The sequence below is a fragment of the Scyliorhinus canicula genome, chromosome 18, assembly GCF_902713615.1.
Source record: "Scyliorhinus canicula chromosome 18, sScyCan1.1, whole genome shotgun sequence".
In the NCBI taxonomy this organism is placed as follows: Eukaryota; Metazoa; Chordata; class Chondrichthyes; order Carcharhiniformes; family Scyliorhinidae; genus Scyliorhinus; species Scyliorhinus canicula.
This window is the reverse complement of record NC_052163.1, coordinates 69870765-69888443: the sequence shown is the minus strand read 5'-3', so window position 1 is coordinate 69888443 and position 17679 is coordinate 69870765. Positions and strand designations below refer to the sequence as shown.

At 50.0% G+C, this 17679-nt stretch overlaps 1 protein-coding gene across 1 annotated transcript in view; it reads right to left on the bottom strand.

Annotated features, from left to right (window-relative positions):
* The window catches only part of myo15b (myosin XVB), a 709406-nt gene that overhangs the window by 661767 nt on the left and 29960 nt on the right, over positions 1-17679 (bottom strand). Inside the window, exons 4-6 of the mRNA XM_038776546.1 lie at positions 11451-11560; positions 4695-4769; positions 1183-1279 (exon numbers count right to left, since the gene is read on the bottom strand). Of these exons, the coding sequence (XP_038632474.1) occupies positions 1183-1279; positions 4695-4769; positions 11451-11560 (282 nt within the window). The remainder of the gene's footprint in view (positions 1-1182; positions 1280-4694; positions 4770-11450; positions 11561-17679) is intronic.

The following is a 17679-nucleotide window of genomic DNA, read 5'->3' as shown; positions in this document are numbered from 1 at the left end:
CACATGACACAGGGAGTAATCCCGAGATTACAACCCTAGAGGTCCTGAATTTCAACTTTCTGCCTAGCTCCCTGAGTATCACTACAGCTCAGAATGGATCAGGTGGCTGACATGGGATCCTCTATTCAAATCAGGATGTGGAGATGCCTGCGTTGGACTGGGGTGAGCACAGTAAGAAGTCTTACAACACCAGGTTAAAGTCCAACATGTTTGTTTCAAACACTAGCTTTCGGAGCACTGCTCCTTCCTCAGGTCTGACCGAAAGCTAGTGTTTGAAACAAACATGTTGGACTTTAAGCTGGTGTTGTAAGACTTCTTACTGTTTTCAAATCAGAGTCACTGATCATTCATATTGATACTAAATTCTCTGGTTTATATCAACTATGACTAAGAACTGTCACCTACAGGGCTCCAGGACAGTGATTACTGAGTGTGTATGAAGATTGTGTGCACCTGTATGTTTCCATAATGTGTGTGGAAGTATTGGGTTGCATTAACTGGCGGCCAGAGACTTAAAACAATAGCGGTTTATTGATAATACTGTGTCTCTGCCCCGCTCCCAACACGTGACCACTTTTGTACCCTCGTCATCTCAGTGTCCAAGTGAACACCAGGTCTACAATGTGTATGAGTGCATTTACAATGTATATATACCTGATTTCATGAAGTGTCTAAAATATGCAGGTATGTAGGACAGAGATACATGCAAACATATGAAATAGGAGCAGGAGATAGTGTTGGGTGTGGGGATGGGTTGGTGTTTGTGTGTGCGACTGTGTTGTGTCTGTCTGTTTGTATGTATGTGTCTGTGTGAATGTGTGTACTGTGTGTCTGATGAGTGTGTGTACCTGTATGTGTATGTTGTCTGTGTGTTTGTGTGTATCAGTCAGTGTGAATGTTTGTGTTCTCTGTCTGTGTTTGTGTGCCTGTCTTTGCATGTGACAGTGTGTGTAAACATCTCTGAGTTGTCTTTCTAAATGTAGTTGTGTGTGTTTGCCTGTGTGTATATGTCTGCATCTATGTATGTCTGTGCCTCTATGTGTTGTGTGTCTGTCTGTGTCTGTGTTTACGTCTGTCTGTGTCTCTCTGCAAATCATGTCAATGCTGCCAATCTTGTTTCTGAAGGAAGCTCATTGTGTTTTTTTCAGGTTTTTCAGGTGAGTTTAATGTAGAGGACCTGACCTGACAAATGTGTTCCTCCCTGGTTTCCTGGTAATGTGCCGTCAGGTAGTGAATAATCAGTTTGGCTGCTTCAGTCTTGCCTGAACCACTTTGTCCACTAGACAGAAACAAATAGGAAAATGAGTATTAGTCACAATTATTCCCCACCAGCATCTAGTTTCCAGCAATTTTACCCCAGATTCACTCCACAATCAGCCCAGAATTATCACAAGATCACTTTAGAATCATCCAGAGTCACCCCATCATCAGACTCACCCCACCAACATTCCAGAAACATTCCAGAGCAGTGTTTTTCAAACTATTTTTCCCAGGACCCATTTTTGCCAACCGGCCGATCTTTGGGACCCACGGCAGCCGACCCACGCTAGCCAATCTTTGCAACACACTTTACCTTTGATACGAAAGATCCTCATGATCTCACTTGAATCAGGTTCACAGGAGGAGAGGGCAATACGCATATCAGGTGAAAAATGAAAAATGAAAATCGCTTATTGTCACGAGTAGGCTTCAATGAAGTTACTGTGAAAAGCCCCTAGTCGCCACATTCCGGCGCCTGTCCGGGGAGGCTGGTACGGGAGGTGCAGACTTCAGCCAGTTTCTTTGTGCCATCTTCATCTTTATGAAAATGGAAAATCCAGCCTCATACATGTAGATCGTCAAGAAGGGCAACAGCAATAAAATGTTTATTTTACTCAGCACTGGATACTCCTGGAAGCTGCTATTCCAGAATGCAGACAGCCTCATGAGCTATTCGTGTGTTTTTAATGTGGTATCACAGGTCAGCTACAGCAGCATAGTCTTTTAATTTGGAGTCAGCTCTGAGCTAATAACTGACTCTGGGGTCTCAACCTCAAAAGGAATTTTTAACCCACCACTTCTCTTTCAAAATCTGAAACTTCTCTCATTTGCCAGTACTTCCCTGCAAGTAACATATGTGGGCTTTGCATCCTTATTTGCATTGACACAATTGGCAAAACTGTACCTCAAGAAATCATCTTTATGCCGTTTTGTTGCCGAGTTAAGTGTCTTCTTTGTAGGCTCTTAACCAAATGCCCAGGAGTTCTGTACAGAGTTAACACTAGCACAGTTCTATCCTGCCCTGGACTCTTCTGAGCAGTTCTCTTCAGCAGATTCTGTCGTAAGATCCTATTGAATAGATACACTGCCTATTTGAATCACTGGCCATCTCTTACTTTTAAGAAAATGATACATCTTCATAGTCTTCTTGCCAGCAGCTGGAAAATGGAAGCAACTCTGCTCCGTGGTATGGCGGCAAAAGCACGTACAAGACACTTGACATCAAATGTACTTGCAGGGCCGTAACCAGTTCTCTGCTGCCACTATTTTACAGAAGACTGAACACAGCCTCACGTATTTTTATTTAAAAGGTGGCAGCAGGGGCAGCATGGCACCATGAAGCAGCAGACCCTGTTCGATCCTGGCCCAGGGACACTGTCCATGTGGAGTTTGCACATTCTCCACATGTCTGCATGGGTCTCACCACCACAAACCAAAAAGATGTGCAGGGTAGGTGAATTGGCCACACTAAATTGCCTTTTTTTTTTAATATAATTTTTATTGGAATTTTTTACAGAAAATATAAAACATAATGACAAACAATGAAATGCAACAAAATAACCCACAATAACTGTAACACCCCCAGACCGTATCGACGCATGTATCACATCCCCCCACCCCCCCAACACCAATGAACAACAAAAGAACTTAAAAATAAATTAAAATTAAATAAACAAACATAGTCATTGTCCGCCCCCCCCCCCCTTTTCCCTCCCCCTTCCCCCCCTCCCCCCCGGGTTGCTGCTGCTACTGTCCCTGTACCCTATCGTCGAGCCAGAAAGTCGAGAAAAGGTTGCCACCGCCTAAAGAACCCTTGTACCGACCCTCTCAGGGCGAATTTGACCTTCTCTCGCTTAATGAAACCCGCCATGTCATTGATCCAGGGTTCCACGCTTGGGGGCCTCGCATCCTTCCATTGTAGCAAGATCCTTCGCCGGGCTACTAGGGACGCAAAGGCCAGCACACCGGCCTCTTTCGCCTCCTGCACTCCCGGCTCCACCCCAACCTCAAAAATCGCGAGTCCCCATCCTGGCTTGACCCTGGATCCCACCACCCTCGACACCGTCCTCGCCACCCCCTTCCAGAACTCCTCCAATGCCGGGCATGCCCAGAACATATGGGCATGGTTCGCTGGACTCCCCGAGCACCTGGCACACCTGCCTTCACCCCCAAAGAACCTACTCATCCTCGTCCCAGTCATGTGGGCCCGGTGCAGCACCTTGAATTGGATGAGGTTAAGCCGCGCACACGAGGAGGAAGAATTAACCCGCTCCAGAGCATCAGCCCATGTCCCGTCTTCGATCTGTTCCCCCAGTTCCCCCTCCCACTTAGCTTTCAGCTCCTCTACTGATGCCTCCTCCGCCTCCTGCATAACCTTGTAGATATCAGATATCTTCCCCTCTCCGACCCAGACCCCCGAAAGCACCCTGTCGCTCACCCCCCTCGCGGGAAGCGAAGGGAATCCCTCCACCTGCCGCCTAGCAAATGCCTTTACCTGCAGATACCTGAACATGTTCCCCGGGGGAGCCCAAATTTCTCCTCCAACTCCCCCAGGCTCGCAAACCTCCCATCAATAAACAGGTCCCTCAGCTGTCTGATGCCCGCTCTGTGCCAACCCTGAAATCCCCCATCAATGTTCCCCGGGACGAACCTATGGTTCCCCCTTAACGGAGCCTCCATCGAGCCCCCCACTTCTCCCCTATGTCGCCTCCATTGCCCCCAAATCTTGAGGGTAGCCGCCACCACCGGACTCGTGGTATACCTCGTAGGAGGGAGCGGCCACGGCGCCGTTACCAGGGCCCCCTGGCTTGTATCTGCACAGGACGCCCTCTCCATCCGTTTCCATGCTGCCCCCTCCCCCTCCATTACCCACTTGCGCACCATCGACACATTGGCCGCCCAATAATACCCCGAGAGATTGGGTAACGCCAGCCCCCCCCCCCCCCCCCCATCTCTACCCCGCTCCAAGAAGACCCTCTTCACCCTCGGGGTCCCATGCGCCCAAACAAAGCTTATGATGCTGCTAGTCACCCTTCTAAACTAAATTGCCTTTTAATTGGAAAAAAAAAATTGGGTACTCTAAATTTAAAAAATAAATAAACAAATAAATAAAAGGTGGCAGCGACCGCCATTTTCAATGTAAAAGCCGGTAGTGGCCATTGGGGGCATCTCCCATGATCGGGACCAGCACGGGAACCGTGCAACCAATTGCTCCCCAACTCTCCCGGCACCCGCCCGCGACTCACCCACGGGTCGCGACCCACCCTTTGGAATGTTTTTGCGATATCTCAAGAGCAGGGTTTTTCAGATTCACTCCAGAATCAATACAGGATAATCCAGAATAAACTTGGAATCTCTCCCGAATTTCTCCAGCATAACTCAGTATCGTTTACAGGAATGGCGGACATACAGAGCTGAGAGGCTGTCCCACACACCTGATGATGATGCATTGTTCTCCCTCAAGACTCTGGCTCAGTGTGTACGCAATGTCAGCAATAGCAAAGATATGCCTGTGGGTGAGAAAACATCCGTTACCGACTCATTTCTGATTCCACTCATACTAAGTATCCTACACAGTGGCTCTGGGATATCCCAACATTCATCCTAATAGCTCCCAATATCTTACTGCAAAAGGATGTTCGTTACTAAACCCATTGGTGCCAGTGTGGTCGGCTCTCGGCCCAGGATGGGGGGTCCATCCTGGGGGGTCCTGGGGGGGTCCATTGTGACCTGGCCCGCGATCGGGGCCCACGGATCGGCGGGCCAGCCTCTCGGACTGGGAGAGTCCTTTCTTCCGTGCCGGCCCCTTTAGCCCTACGCCACGTTGCGTCGGGCCCGGCACGGAAAAGGGAGCCACTGCGCATGCGCGCGTTTGTGCCAGTGCCACTGTATATGCGTGCATTGGCACCGGTGCCACTGTGCATGCCAGTTGATGCCGGGATAGGCAGTTGGAGTGGCGTGGGCTGTGTGGTAAATGTATAAATGTATAAATACTGTTAATTCACCAGTATACTGTATTACGTTATTCTATGTTATTAACCCTGTGGGCTCCATCTATGGGCCATTGTGTGGCTTCACCCACAGGGGGAGTTGTTGGAGCATGTACGAGCTCCACCCATGGCTCCACCCTTTAGAGGAAGTATCAGAGCAGCAGACCTGCGGGACCGCCTTCAGTTTGTACCGATCGCAGGCAGGCAAAGTTGTAAGTTGATTAAAACCACTGTGTACTTCGACACGTGTCTTCGAGTGAATTGACGGTCGCATCAATTTAATCAACTTAAAGAACTACTATGGAGTCAGCCCTCAAACCTGACAGACTGGAGCTCGATCCACAGGCCGCGGAGGCGAAAGAAATGTTTTCACATTGGCTTCGGTGTTTCAAGGCCTACCTTGCCGCATCGTCGATGTCATCCGTCACGGATGAACAGAAATTGAGGCTCCTCCACGCACGGGTGAGCCATCGCATTTCTGCCCAGCTCGACGAAGCCACCTCCTATACAGAGGCCCTCGCAATACTCGAACGCATCTACATGTGGCCTGTGAACGAGGTCTACGCGCGACATATCTTCACCACTCGCCGCCAGCGCCCCGGGGAGTCGCTGGATGACTATCTGCGCGACCTCAAAGCCCTCGTGCGCAACTGTAACTATCAGGCCGTTACGGCCACTCAGCACATGGAGCTCGTTGTCCGAGACGTTTACGTTGCGGGGGTCAGATCGAACTATGTGAGGCATGCCTGCTCGAAAAACGGGCCTTGGACCTGGATGACACGGTAAAACTGGCGACCTCGCTGGAGGTCATTTTTCAGAGTCTCACTGCCGACTCTTTTCAGAGTCTCTTCCCGGCCGACCACGCGACTCCCTCGTGGGCCCCCGACCAGAGACTACCCCAGGCCTGTGCCGCGTGGCCGCCCGCTCATCATGGGGGGGCTACCTTGGTATTTTTGCAGCCAGCCTAAACACCCCCGGCAACAATGCCCGGCCCGCAACGTGAACTGCAGCAGCTGCGGGCGAAAAGGACACTTCGCCAAGGTCTGCCTGGCCAAGCCTAAACACTCGAACTCACAGACCCGATCCACCGACTCTCAGGCTCGCAAACCCCGTAATGTGGCAGCTTGTCTGCCGACTCTGACTCCACACAACACGTGCGACTCACGGGGGCCGCCAACTTGGCCCCCCTCCCCCACGTGGCCGGCCACGTGCGATCCATGGAGACCGCCATCTTGGGTGCCATCTTCCTCATCACCCGCCATGCTCGATCAATGGGGGCTGCCACCTTGGCCACCATTTGCTACGCCACTCGACGCATATGACCTGCACGGACATCGCGGGGCCGCTCCAGCACCGCCGATCACGCCGCCGATTACCCTCAACTCAGTTGCGACCCAAACACCTCGGGAGCTCCATGATGGCCGTCCAGGTTAACGGGTATGAGACACCTTGCCTGTTCGAATCCGGGAGCACCGAGAGTTTTATTCACCCCGATCTGGTAAGACGCTGCTTGCTCCCGATATTCCCGACGCAACAAACAATCTCCCTCGCCTCTGGGTCGCACTCAGTACAAATCCAAGGGTGCACTACTGCAAACTTAGCGATACAGGGCACCGAGTATACTAATTTTCAATTGTATGTGCTCCCAGACCTCTGCGCCCCTCTCCTTTTAGCACTCGACTTTCAGTGCAATCTCAGGAGCCTAACTCTTAGTTTTGGCGGACCCCTGCCCCCGCACACCATATGCAGCCTTGCAACCCTAAAAGTCGACCCTCCTCCCCTCTTCGCTAACCTCACCGCTGATTGCAAGCCAGTAGCCACTCGAAGCAGGAGGTATAGTCTGCAGGATAGGACGTTTATTAGGTCCGAGGTCCCCTATCCCCGTAACCCAATAACCCCATCTAACCTTTTTTTTGTCACTAAGGGCAATCTATAATGGCCAATCCACCTAACCTGCACGTCTTTGGACTGTGGGAGGAAACCGGAGCACCCGGAGGAAACCCACGCAGACACGGGGAGAACGTGCAGACTCCGCACAGACAGTGACCCAGCCGGGAATCGAACCTGGACCCTGGCGCTGTGAAGCCACAGTGCTATCCACTTGTGCTACCATGCTACCCTCATCTTTATACCTGGTCACCTCTTCGAAACACTCAATCAAGTTGGTCAGACATGACCTACCCTTAACAAAACCACGCTGATTGTTCGTGATTAATCCCTGCCTCTCCAAATGCAGATCAATTCTATCTCAGTATTGCTTACCATAGTTTCCCCACCACTGAAGCTATACCGTCTGGCCTGTCTGTGAAGATACACTAAAAGAAAATGCCTTTTGAAAACGCGAATATAGTACATTGACTGGTTCCCTTTATCCAGTCTGCTTGTCACTTCATCAAAGAATAAATTTGTCAAAGACAATTTCCCTTTCATAAAACCATGTTGACTTACCTGATAGCATTACAATTTTCGAAATGTCCAGCTACCACCCCCATAATAATGGATTTTTAGCATTTTCAGATGTCAGACAAACTGGCTTATCGTTTCCTGTTTCTGTCTCCCTTCTTACCTGAATCATGGTGTTACATTTGTAGTTTTCCAGTCTATGCAACCTTTTCAGAATTTAAGGAATTTTGGAAGATTACAATGAATGCATCTACTATCTTTGCAGCCAAGGATACAGGCTATCCAGAGGTCTTGTATTATGAATATCATAGAATTTACAGTGCTGAAGGAGGCGATTCGGCCCATCGCGTCTGCACCGACCCTTGGAAAGAGCACCCCACCCAAGCCCGGACCTCCACCCTATTCCTGTAACCCCACTTAACCTTTTTGGACACTAAGTGTAATTTAGCATGGCCAATCCACCTAACCCGCACATCTTTGGACTGTGGGAGGAAACCGGAGCACCCAAAGGAAACCCAAGCACACACGGGGAGAACGTGTAGACTCCGCACAGACAGTGACCCAAGCTGGGAATCGAACCTGGGACCCTGTAGCTGTGAAGAAACTATGCTAACCACTGTGCTACCGTGCTGCATATGTAATGTCATGATTCATGGGGCTTTTCACTGTAACTTCATTGCAATGTAAGCCTACTTGTGACAATAAAGATTATATTATGTATTTTACGAATATAACTTTTAGTTTGGGAATTAAAATTTATTTTGTATGTAAGATAAATGAAAGCACCTAATTGAGAAGCTGGTAAACAGACCCTGAGTGATTGCCATTCAACGGTTGGCCTATTTTGATTTAATATGGACAGAATTGGAAGTGGAAAAATGCTAAATACTGGGTAATACCTTTCTGTGCCTTTGTGGAGATGAGATGTCTACAGCTGTCTCCATAAAGGGTTTCAATTATTCATATGTCACATGGGATCAGAGGTGAGCTGGCAAGGTGGGTACAGAATTGGCTTGGTCATAGAAGAAAGAGGGTAGCAGTGGAAGGGTGCTTTTCTGAATGCAGGGCTGTTCCACAGGGTTCAGTGCTGGGACCTTTGCTGTTTGTAGTATATATAATGATTTGGAGGAAAATATAACTGATCTAATTAGTAAGCTTGCGGATCGTGATAAGTTGGCGGAATTGTGGATTGTGATGAGTGATGTCAGAGGATACAGCAGAATTTAGATTGGTTAGAAACTTGGGTGGAGATGGCAGATGGAGTTTAATGTGGACAAATGTGAGGTAATGTATTTTGGAAGGTTTAATACAGGTGGAAAATATAGGGTAAATGACCCTCAAGAGTACTGACAGGCAGAGGGATCTGGGTGTACAGGTCCACAGGTCACTGAAAGTGGCAACATAGGTGGAAAAGGTAGTCAAGAAAGCATACGGCATGCTTGCCTTCATCAGCCGGGGCATTGAGTATAGAAATTGGCAAGTCATGCTGCAACTGTATCGAACCTTAGTTAGGCCACGTTTGGAATATAGTGTTAAATTCTGGTCGCCACACTACCAGGGGGGATGTCGAGGTTTTGGAGAGGGTACAGAAGAGGTTTACCAGGATGTTGTTGGTATGAAGGGCATTAGCTATGAGGAGAGGCTGGATAAACTTGGTTTATTCTCACCGGAACAACGAAGGTTATGGGACGACCTGATAGAAGTCTATAAGATTATGGGGGGGGGGGGGGGGGGGGGCATGGACAGCATGGATAGTCAGAAGCTTTTTCCCAGGGTTGAAGAATCAGTTACCAGGGGAAATAGATTTTAAGGTGCGAGGGACAAAGTTTAGAGGAGAGTTTTTTACACAGAGGGTAATGGTTGCCTGTAACTCGCTGCCGGAGGAGGTGGTGGAGGCAGGTACAATAGTGACGTTTAAGCGGCATCTTGACATATACATGAATAGAATGGGAATAGAGGGATACAGACACCGGAAGTGTAGAAGGTTTCTGGATAGATGGGCAGCATGGTCGGTGCAGGCATGGAGGGCCAAAGGGCCTGTTCCTGTGCTGCATCTTTCTCTGTTCTTTATAAAATCGTAGAAGGAGGCCATTCGGCCCATCAAGTCTGCACCGGCCCTTGGGAAGGGCCCCCACCTTTTTTTTTATTTTTAAAAAATAAATTTAGAATACCCAATTCATTTTTTCCAATTCAGGGGCAATTTAGCATGGCCAATCCACGTACCCAGCACATCTTTGGATTGTGGGGGCGAAACCCATGCAAACATGGGGAGAATGTGCAAACTCAACATGGACAGTGACCCAGAGCCGGGGTCGAACCTGGGACCTCGGCGCCGTGAGGCAGCAGTGCAGACCACGGTGCCACCGTACTGCCCTAAAGGGCCCCTACCTTCACCCTATCCCTGCAACCCAGTAACCCCACCTAAATTGCCCCTTAATTAGAAAAAATAATTGGGTACTCTAAATTTATTTTAAAAAATGAAAGTAAAAAGCTGACAGACAGCCCAGCTCCCCCCACTCTCTGGCATCACTGCAGAAATAAACACCCATTTCTTAAAGGTACTCTCACTACAGATATTTGTATACACACCCATTTATAAACACCCATTTCTTAAAGGTACTCTCACATGACATCTTGTTTAACTCTTGTCCAGTGAAGGTTTTTATTTAAACATGAAAACCATCTGGCATATTGTCTTCAGTTAATAACTGGGAGTTTGAATTTATTTTTAAAAATAATTGATCTCCATGAGATCATAACATCAGCCTTTAGTTTTCACAGTACTTTTTCTCTCGTGATTGTGATTGTTTAAGTTCCTACCTCCCATTTGCCTCTTGATTTTCTGCTATTTTGCAGATGTGTTTTCAACTGGCAGACACAAAATCCTTGTACAAAGTCTCTGCCAGTTGCTTCTTTCCATTATAAATTTGGAGGAAGGACATTCTTACTATTGAGGGTGTCCAGGGAAGGTTCACTGGACTAATTCCTGGGATGGCAGGACTGACATATGAAGAAAGACTGGATCGACTGGGCTTGTACTCACTGGAGTTTAGAAGAATGAGAGGGGATCTCATAGAAACTAAAAAATCCTGATGGGAGTGGACAGGCTAGATGCGGAAAGAATGTTCCCGATGTTGGGGATGTCCAGAATAGGGGTCACAGCCTAAGAATAAGGGGTAAGCCATTCAGGATTGAGATGAGGAAGAACTTCTTCTCTCAGAGAGTTGTGAACTTGTGGCATTCTCTACCACAGAAAGCTGTTGGGGCCAGTTCATTGGATATATTCAAGAGGGAGCTGGATGTAGCCCTTGTGGCTAAAGGGATCAAGGGGCATGGAGAGAAAGCGGGAGTGGGATACTGAATTTGCATGATCAGCCTTGATCATATTGAATGATGATGCAGGTTCAAGGGGCCAAATGGCCTACTCCTGCATCTATTTTCTGTGCTCTAATTTCAGCCTCTTTATTATTTTTTCCAATTTTCTGGCCCACCACTAATCTTTTCAGAATTGAACATCTTTCATTTCAATTTGAAACCATCCTGTTAACCTGGCCTTGTGCATCCTGCTCATAAAGTCTTTCTTTTTAAATGGGATATTGGATTCCATCCCCATGGAAAAGCTGTGATCTCCGCGCAATTAATCCTCTATTCAACAATAGGAACAAATATGGCTCAAATATTTGTCAATGCTTTCTCAGTTTAAATCAGCTCCCGACTGATCATTGAGTCCCAGCTCAATCCTCGGTCCCAGCTGCCTTTGTTCAATCAACTTTTCCTTTTAATGAGAAAGGTACTTACGGGGGGTTTTCAGAGAGCTCTCTCCTCCTGTACTGTTTGATTCTTTCTTTGGAGTATATCCCAACATGTTTGTAGGGGTTCACAGAAACCAAAATGTTCCCAATATAGGTCTGCAAATGAAATAGAGGAAGGACTCAAAACAACTTGTCATAAATGTAGTCCTTAACTGACATAAAACCCATGTCAATAAAACCCTTGAAGTAAATGTTACCCTCAACACAACAAAAAGAACCTTTGAAAAATTGAGGTCAAAAGAATATCCCTCTGGTGCTGGAGTGACAGCTGATACAGGCAAAGGTGGTTATGGGTGTTAAAGGCCTATTATCGTGGCTCCAGGACATGACTGCAGACACTCTTCAGCAAAACATTCTTGGCCTTCAGGCACTCACCAACATTCAGCTCACAAACAAGGACCATTCCGCTGTGTCCAGCAACTGTTCATTCACAAACTCAATAAAGAAACAGTATAGAGAAGGAACTGGATAACATTGAGGAATGGGCAAACAAATGGCAAACAACATTCACATTGTGTAAGCCCCAGATAATAACAACTTTGAGCCCTGACTTTCAATGATTCCAACATCGCTGACTATGCTAGCATAAATATCTTGGAGGTCATCATTGAACAGAAGCATTTTTTAAAAATATTTTATTCAAGGCATTTTCATATAAACAAACAAAAGCAGAAGAACAACCAAACAATGTTGTAAATAACCAACACCCACTCTCCCCTGCTCCCCTCATACCACCTGCTTCTCACATGCCGCATTCCCAATTTTAACCACCATTCCCCCGCCCCGCTGACCCTTCAAACCTCCTTAAATAAATCAACAAACGGCTCCACCTCCGAGTGAAACCATCCACCTACTCCCTCAAGACAAACTTGACCTTCTCCAATCTCAGGAATTCTGCCGGTCGCTCACCCACACTTCTGCTTTCGGCAGCTCCGAGTCCCGCCACCCCAGCAAAATCCGTCTCCGGGCTATCAGGTAGGCAAAGACCAAAATATCGGCCTCTCTCAGCCCCTGGACTCCCAGCTCTTCCAACACCCCGAAAAATGCTGCCTCTAGACTCGGGACCATCTCCACCCCTAGCACCTCGGACTTTACATTCACAAACCCCTGCCAGAACCCCTTCAGCTTCAGACATACCCAGAACATGTGGATGTGATCCGCAGGCCTCCTTGTGCACTGCCCACATCTATCCTCTATCCCTCAAAGAACCTACTCATCTTTGCCACCGTTATATGCGCCCTATGTATTACTTTAAACTGAATGAGGCGTAACCTTGCACACGGCAAGGACGCATTCACCCTCCGCAAGGCTTATGCCCATGTCTTGGCCTCCACCTCCCCTCCCAGCTCCTCCTCCCACTTGCGCTTTATGTTGCCCATCGGAGCCCTCTCCCAGTCCATCAACTCCTTATAGTCATCATACACCTTCCCCTGCCCAATCTCGTTCCTCGATAGCACCTTGTCTTGCAACCCCAGGGGCGGCAGCCCAGGAAAAGACAGCACCCCACTCCTTATGAAATCCGGACCTACAGGTACCTACAATTGATCCCCCTGGGCAGCTTGACCCCTCCTCCAGGTCCTCCAACCTCACAAATTTGCCCCCTATGACCAGATCCCCAAAACGCTCGATCCTTGCTTGCAGCCACACGTGAAACCTCACATCCAGCCCTCCAGACGCCGTCATTTTTACTGTCTACACCTGCCCTGCCAGCGACAGTGGCAACACATCCCACCTCTTGAAATCCATCTGCTCCACCAGCCGAGTCCGGTTCAACCTATGCAGCTGCTCACAACCCCATGTCACCTGGATACCCAAGTATCTAAAGCTCACCCCACCCTAAACGACAATTCCACTAACTTCCTTTCCTGCCCTCTAGTCTCAATCAGGAACATCTCACTCTTCTCCATATTCAACTTGTATCCCAAGAACCAGCCAAATTCCTCTAAAATCGGCATGATGTCCCCAATACTGTTCAATAGGTCTGAAATGTATAACAACAGGTCATCCACATACAGTGGTACCCTGTGCTCAACAACGCTCCCCCCACCCCCCTCCCGACGCTCAATCCCACTCCAGACCCTTAACGCCCTCAGCGCTGTTGCCAGTGCTTCTATAGCCAAGGTGAAAAGTAACGGGGAGAGTGGGTAACCCTGCTTCATCCCCCGATCCAGCCCAAAATATCCCAAACTCACTCAGTTCATCCCCACACTTGCAACTGGCACCTTGTACAGCAACTGGTCCCAGTCCACAAGCACCTGTCCAAGCCCGAACCACCCTAATGCCCCCAGCAAATACTGCCACTCCACCCGGTCAAAAGCCTTCTCCGCGTCCATCGCCACCACTACCTCCAACTCCTGCGCCTCTGAAGGCATCATGATTACATTAAGCAGCGTCCTTGTGACCTCCACCAGCAATGCCTTGTCTAACATAAAACAAAATCAATCCAGGAGTATACCCAGTGCATGTAGGAAAAGTATGAAAATTCCTTCAATCTTGGCCTCCCAAATCTCCACTGGTCCAGCCTCCCCTCCCCCTCATGTGCTTCATTAACCCTTTCAGCTTCTTTGCCACGACCGACACCCTCGACGACTTGGGCCTGAACATGCGGAGCATGGTCAGATATGGCTATCGCCGAATACTCCGCCCCCACCACTCTCGGGATCAGCGCCCTGCTGAGAACAAAAAAGTCAATCCAGGAATAAGCCTTGTGAACATGGGAGAAAAAGGAGAACTCCCTACTCCCCGGCTTCAAGAACCTCCAAGGGTCTACCCCTCCCATCTGATCCATGAACCCCCTCAGCACCGAGGCCTCCGCCGGCCTCTTACCCGTCCCAGACTTCAAGCGATCCAGAGCCGGATCCAGCACCGTATTAAAGTCCCCACCCAGGATCAAACCCCCCGCTTCCAGGTCCGGGATCTGGCCCAGCATGCGCCGCATGAAGCCCGCATCATCCCAGTTGGGGGTGTACACATTGACCAGAACCACCCGCTCCCCCTGAAGTCTACCACTCACCATAACATATCTACCTGCACTGTCAGCCACCACATTAGACGCAACAAACGACAAGCTCTTCCCGACTAAGATCGCCACCCCTCGATTGTTCGCATCGAGCCCCGAGTGAAGCACCTGTCCTACCCAGCCTCTTCTCAGCCTCACCTGATCCGCCACCTTAAGGTGCGTCTCCTGGAGCATAGCTAAATCTGCTCCCAGCCCCCTCAGGTGTGCCAAGACCCGGGACCGCTTCACCGGTCCATTCAGCCCCCCTCACGTTCCATGTGACCAGCCGAATCTGGGGGGTCTTCCCCCTCCCTCTGCGCCGATCAGCCATAGCTCTCCCTCGGCTCACCACGTGCCCAGGGAACCCCCCCAGGCCCGTTCCCCACAGTGGCAGACCCCCCTCCCAGCCCCCTCCTTCACCAGCCGTTTCCCTACGGCCCCTGCAGGCAGCAACCCGGTACCCCCCTACTCTCCCCCCCCCCCCCCCAAAGCTAGGGCGCCCCCTAGCTGCCCTAACATTGTACTTCCGTAAGTCAGCCGACTCCTGCTGACCCCGGCTACCCCCGCCATACCGACAACCCCCCCCCCCGATGCAACGCAACCGCCAATCTCCCCTCCTAGTGCCGGCCCCGCCCCCAACTCCTCCATCCCGAACTCCGCCCCCCCCCCCCAGCCCAACACGCGGGAAAAAGACGGGCACATGACCCAGCGGGACAGCGAACAGCTCCCCAACCCTCCACCAGTGGAAAAAACTAAAAAGCACCACAGTAAATAAATAACAGCCTCAAAAAACGAAGAAGCAGAGCAACAAAAAAGCAACATCAAACACAGCCAATAAAAACGAAAGGATACCAAGGAGGACAAAGCCTCCGGACAATGTACATCCTTCCCCAGCCCCCCAGTCCTCAGTTCGAGTCCAATTTCTCTGCCTGGACAAAAGCCCAGGCCTCCTCCGGAGAGTCAAAGTAGAGCTGGCGGTCCTTGTAAGTGACCCAAAGGCGAGCCGGCTGTAACAGGCCAAACTTCACCCTCTTCTTGTGAAGTGCTCCCTTCGCCCGATTGAAGCCAGCCCTTTTCTTCGCCACCTCCGTGCTCCAGTCCTGATAAATGCTAATGTCCGCATTCTCCCACCTGCTGCTCCTTTCCTTCTTCGCCCATCTCAGCACACACTCACGGTCAACGAAGCAGTGAAAGCGGACCAGCACTAGGCCTGGGCTTCCTCAACAGCACTCGATGGGCCCCCTCCAGCTCCAAGGGTCCTTGGAACGACCCCACGCCCATTAACGAGTTCAACATCACAACCACGTAGGCCCCCAAATCCGAACCTTCCAGCCCCTCCAGAAGGCCCAAAATCCGCAGGTTCTTCCGACGGGAGCGGTTCTCCAACTCCTGCATCCTTGCCAGCCATTTCTTGTGAAGCGACTCGTGCGACTCCACCTTCACTGCTAGGCCCAGGAGCTCGTCCTTGTTCTCCGAGGTCTTTTGCTGTAGCTGCCGGATCTCTGCAGCCTGAGCAGTCTGAGTCGCCATGATCTTGTTCAGCGAGGCCTTAAACGGTTCCAGGATCTCAGCCTTCAGCTCCCTGAAGGAGCGCTGAAGCAGCTCCTGCTGCTCCCGCGCCCACTGCTGCCATGCTGCCGGTTCCCCGCCCGCCGCCATCTTGTTTTCATTGCCTCGCACCTTTCTCTGCTTCAAAGTCGATTTTCTGACCGCTCCGCTCCTGGTCCAGCCCATCCACTGGCAGCTGAGCACAGTGGCCGCGTTCGCACACGGGGAAAAGTTGAACCAGCGCCGCCGTGGGCCCTTAAAAGTCCAAAAATAGCGGGAGCTGCCGAACGTGCGGCTTAGCTCCGCATCACCGCAACCGGAAATCCCTGCATATCCACATTTAATCATATTGACAACTACTTCGGGGCATTCATAGTCACAATTACACACACTAACACACACTCCGTCACACACCCATATTTACATATCCGGCGGGATTCTCCCATACCCGGCGGGGCGGGGGGTCCCGGCGGGACGGAGTGGCATGAACCACTCCGGCGTCAGTCCGGCCCAAAGGTGCGGAATCCTCCGTCGCGAACGCTGACACGGCCAACGTGTAGGAAAAGAGTGCCCCCACGGCACAGGTCCGCCCGGCACTCGGTGGGCCCCGATTGTGGGCCAGGCCACCGTGGGGGCAGCCCCGGGGCCAGATCGCCAGGACCCCAGAGCCTGCCCACGCCACCAGGTCACGCCGGTAAGGGACCTAGAAGGGAACTGGAAAAAAACAGCGGGCAGCCCCGCGGCCCATTGAGTCGCGCCGGTCCCCACCATTTTCCGGGGCGGGCGGCACGACTCATGCCTTGCCGACCTCTGGAGGGCCAGAGAATTTGGCGGCCGGCGGGGGCGGGATTCACGCCGACCCCCGGCAAATCTGCAACCCGGGGGGGGGGGGGGGGGGGGTGTCGGAGAATCCCGCCCATATCTGCACTTCTGCATTGTCATTTATTAATTCTTAATTGACTCAATCTAATGCACAGACAATAATAGTTCATTCTGTTTTAGTTGTGTTGACATCACAGACTAACATCAGTATTCCACCAACACTTGTTTTGAATGAAACAAGCAAAGTGATAATGACCAGATAATCTGTTCATTGGGATGTTAAAGTCCAACAGTCCAAAGATGTGCGGGTTAGGTGGATTGGCCATGCTAAATTGCCCGTAGTGTCCTAATAAAAGTAAGGTTAAGGGGGGGTTGTTGGGTTACGGGTGTGGGGTGGATACGTGGGTTGAGTAGGGTGATCATGGCTCGGCACAACATTGAGGGCCGAAGGGCCTGTTCTGTGCTGTACTGTTCTATGTTCTATGTTCTATGTTGAGGGATAGCTCTGCTATTCAGAGGGATCTGGGTGTCCTCGTGTATGAATCGCAAAAGGCTAGGTTACAGGTATAACAAGTAATCAGAAAAGCTAATAGAATGTTATCATTTATTGATTACAAAAGTATGGAGGTTATGCCTCAGTTGTACAGGGCGTAAGAGGTGACTTGATTGAAATGTTTAAGATGCTGAGGGGTATTGACAGGGTGGATGTGGAGAGGATGTTTTGTCTTGTGAGAGAATCTAAAATTAGGAGTCACTGCTTAAAATAAACTGGTCACTCATTTAAGACAGAGATGAGGAGAGGTGATTTTTCTCAGAGTGTCGTTGAGTTTCTGGAACGCAAAAGGTA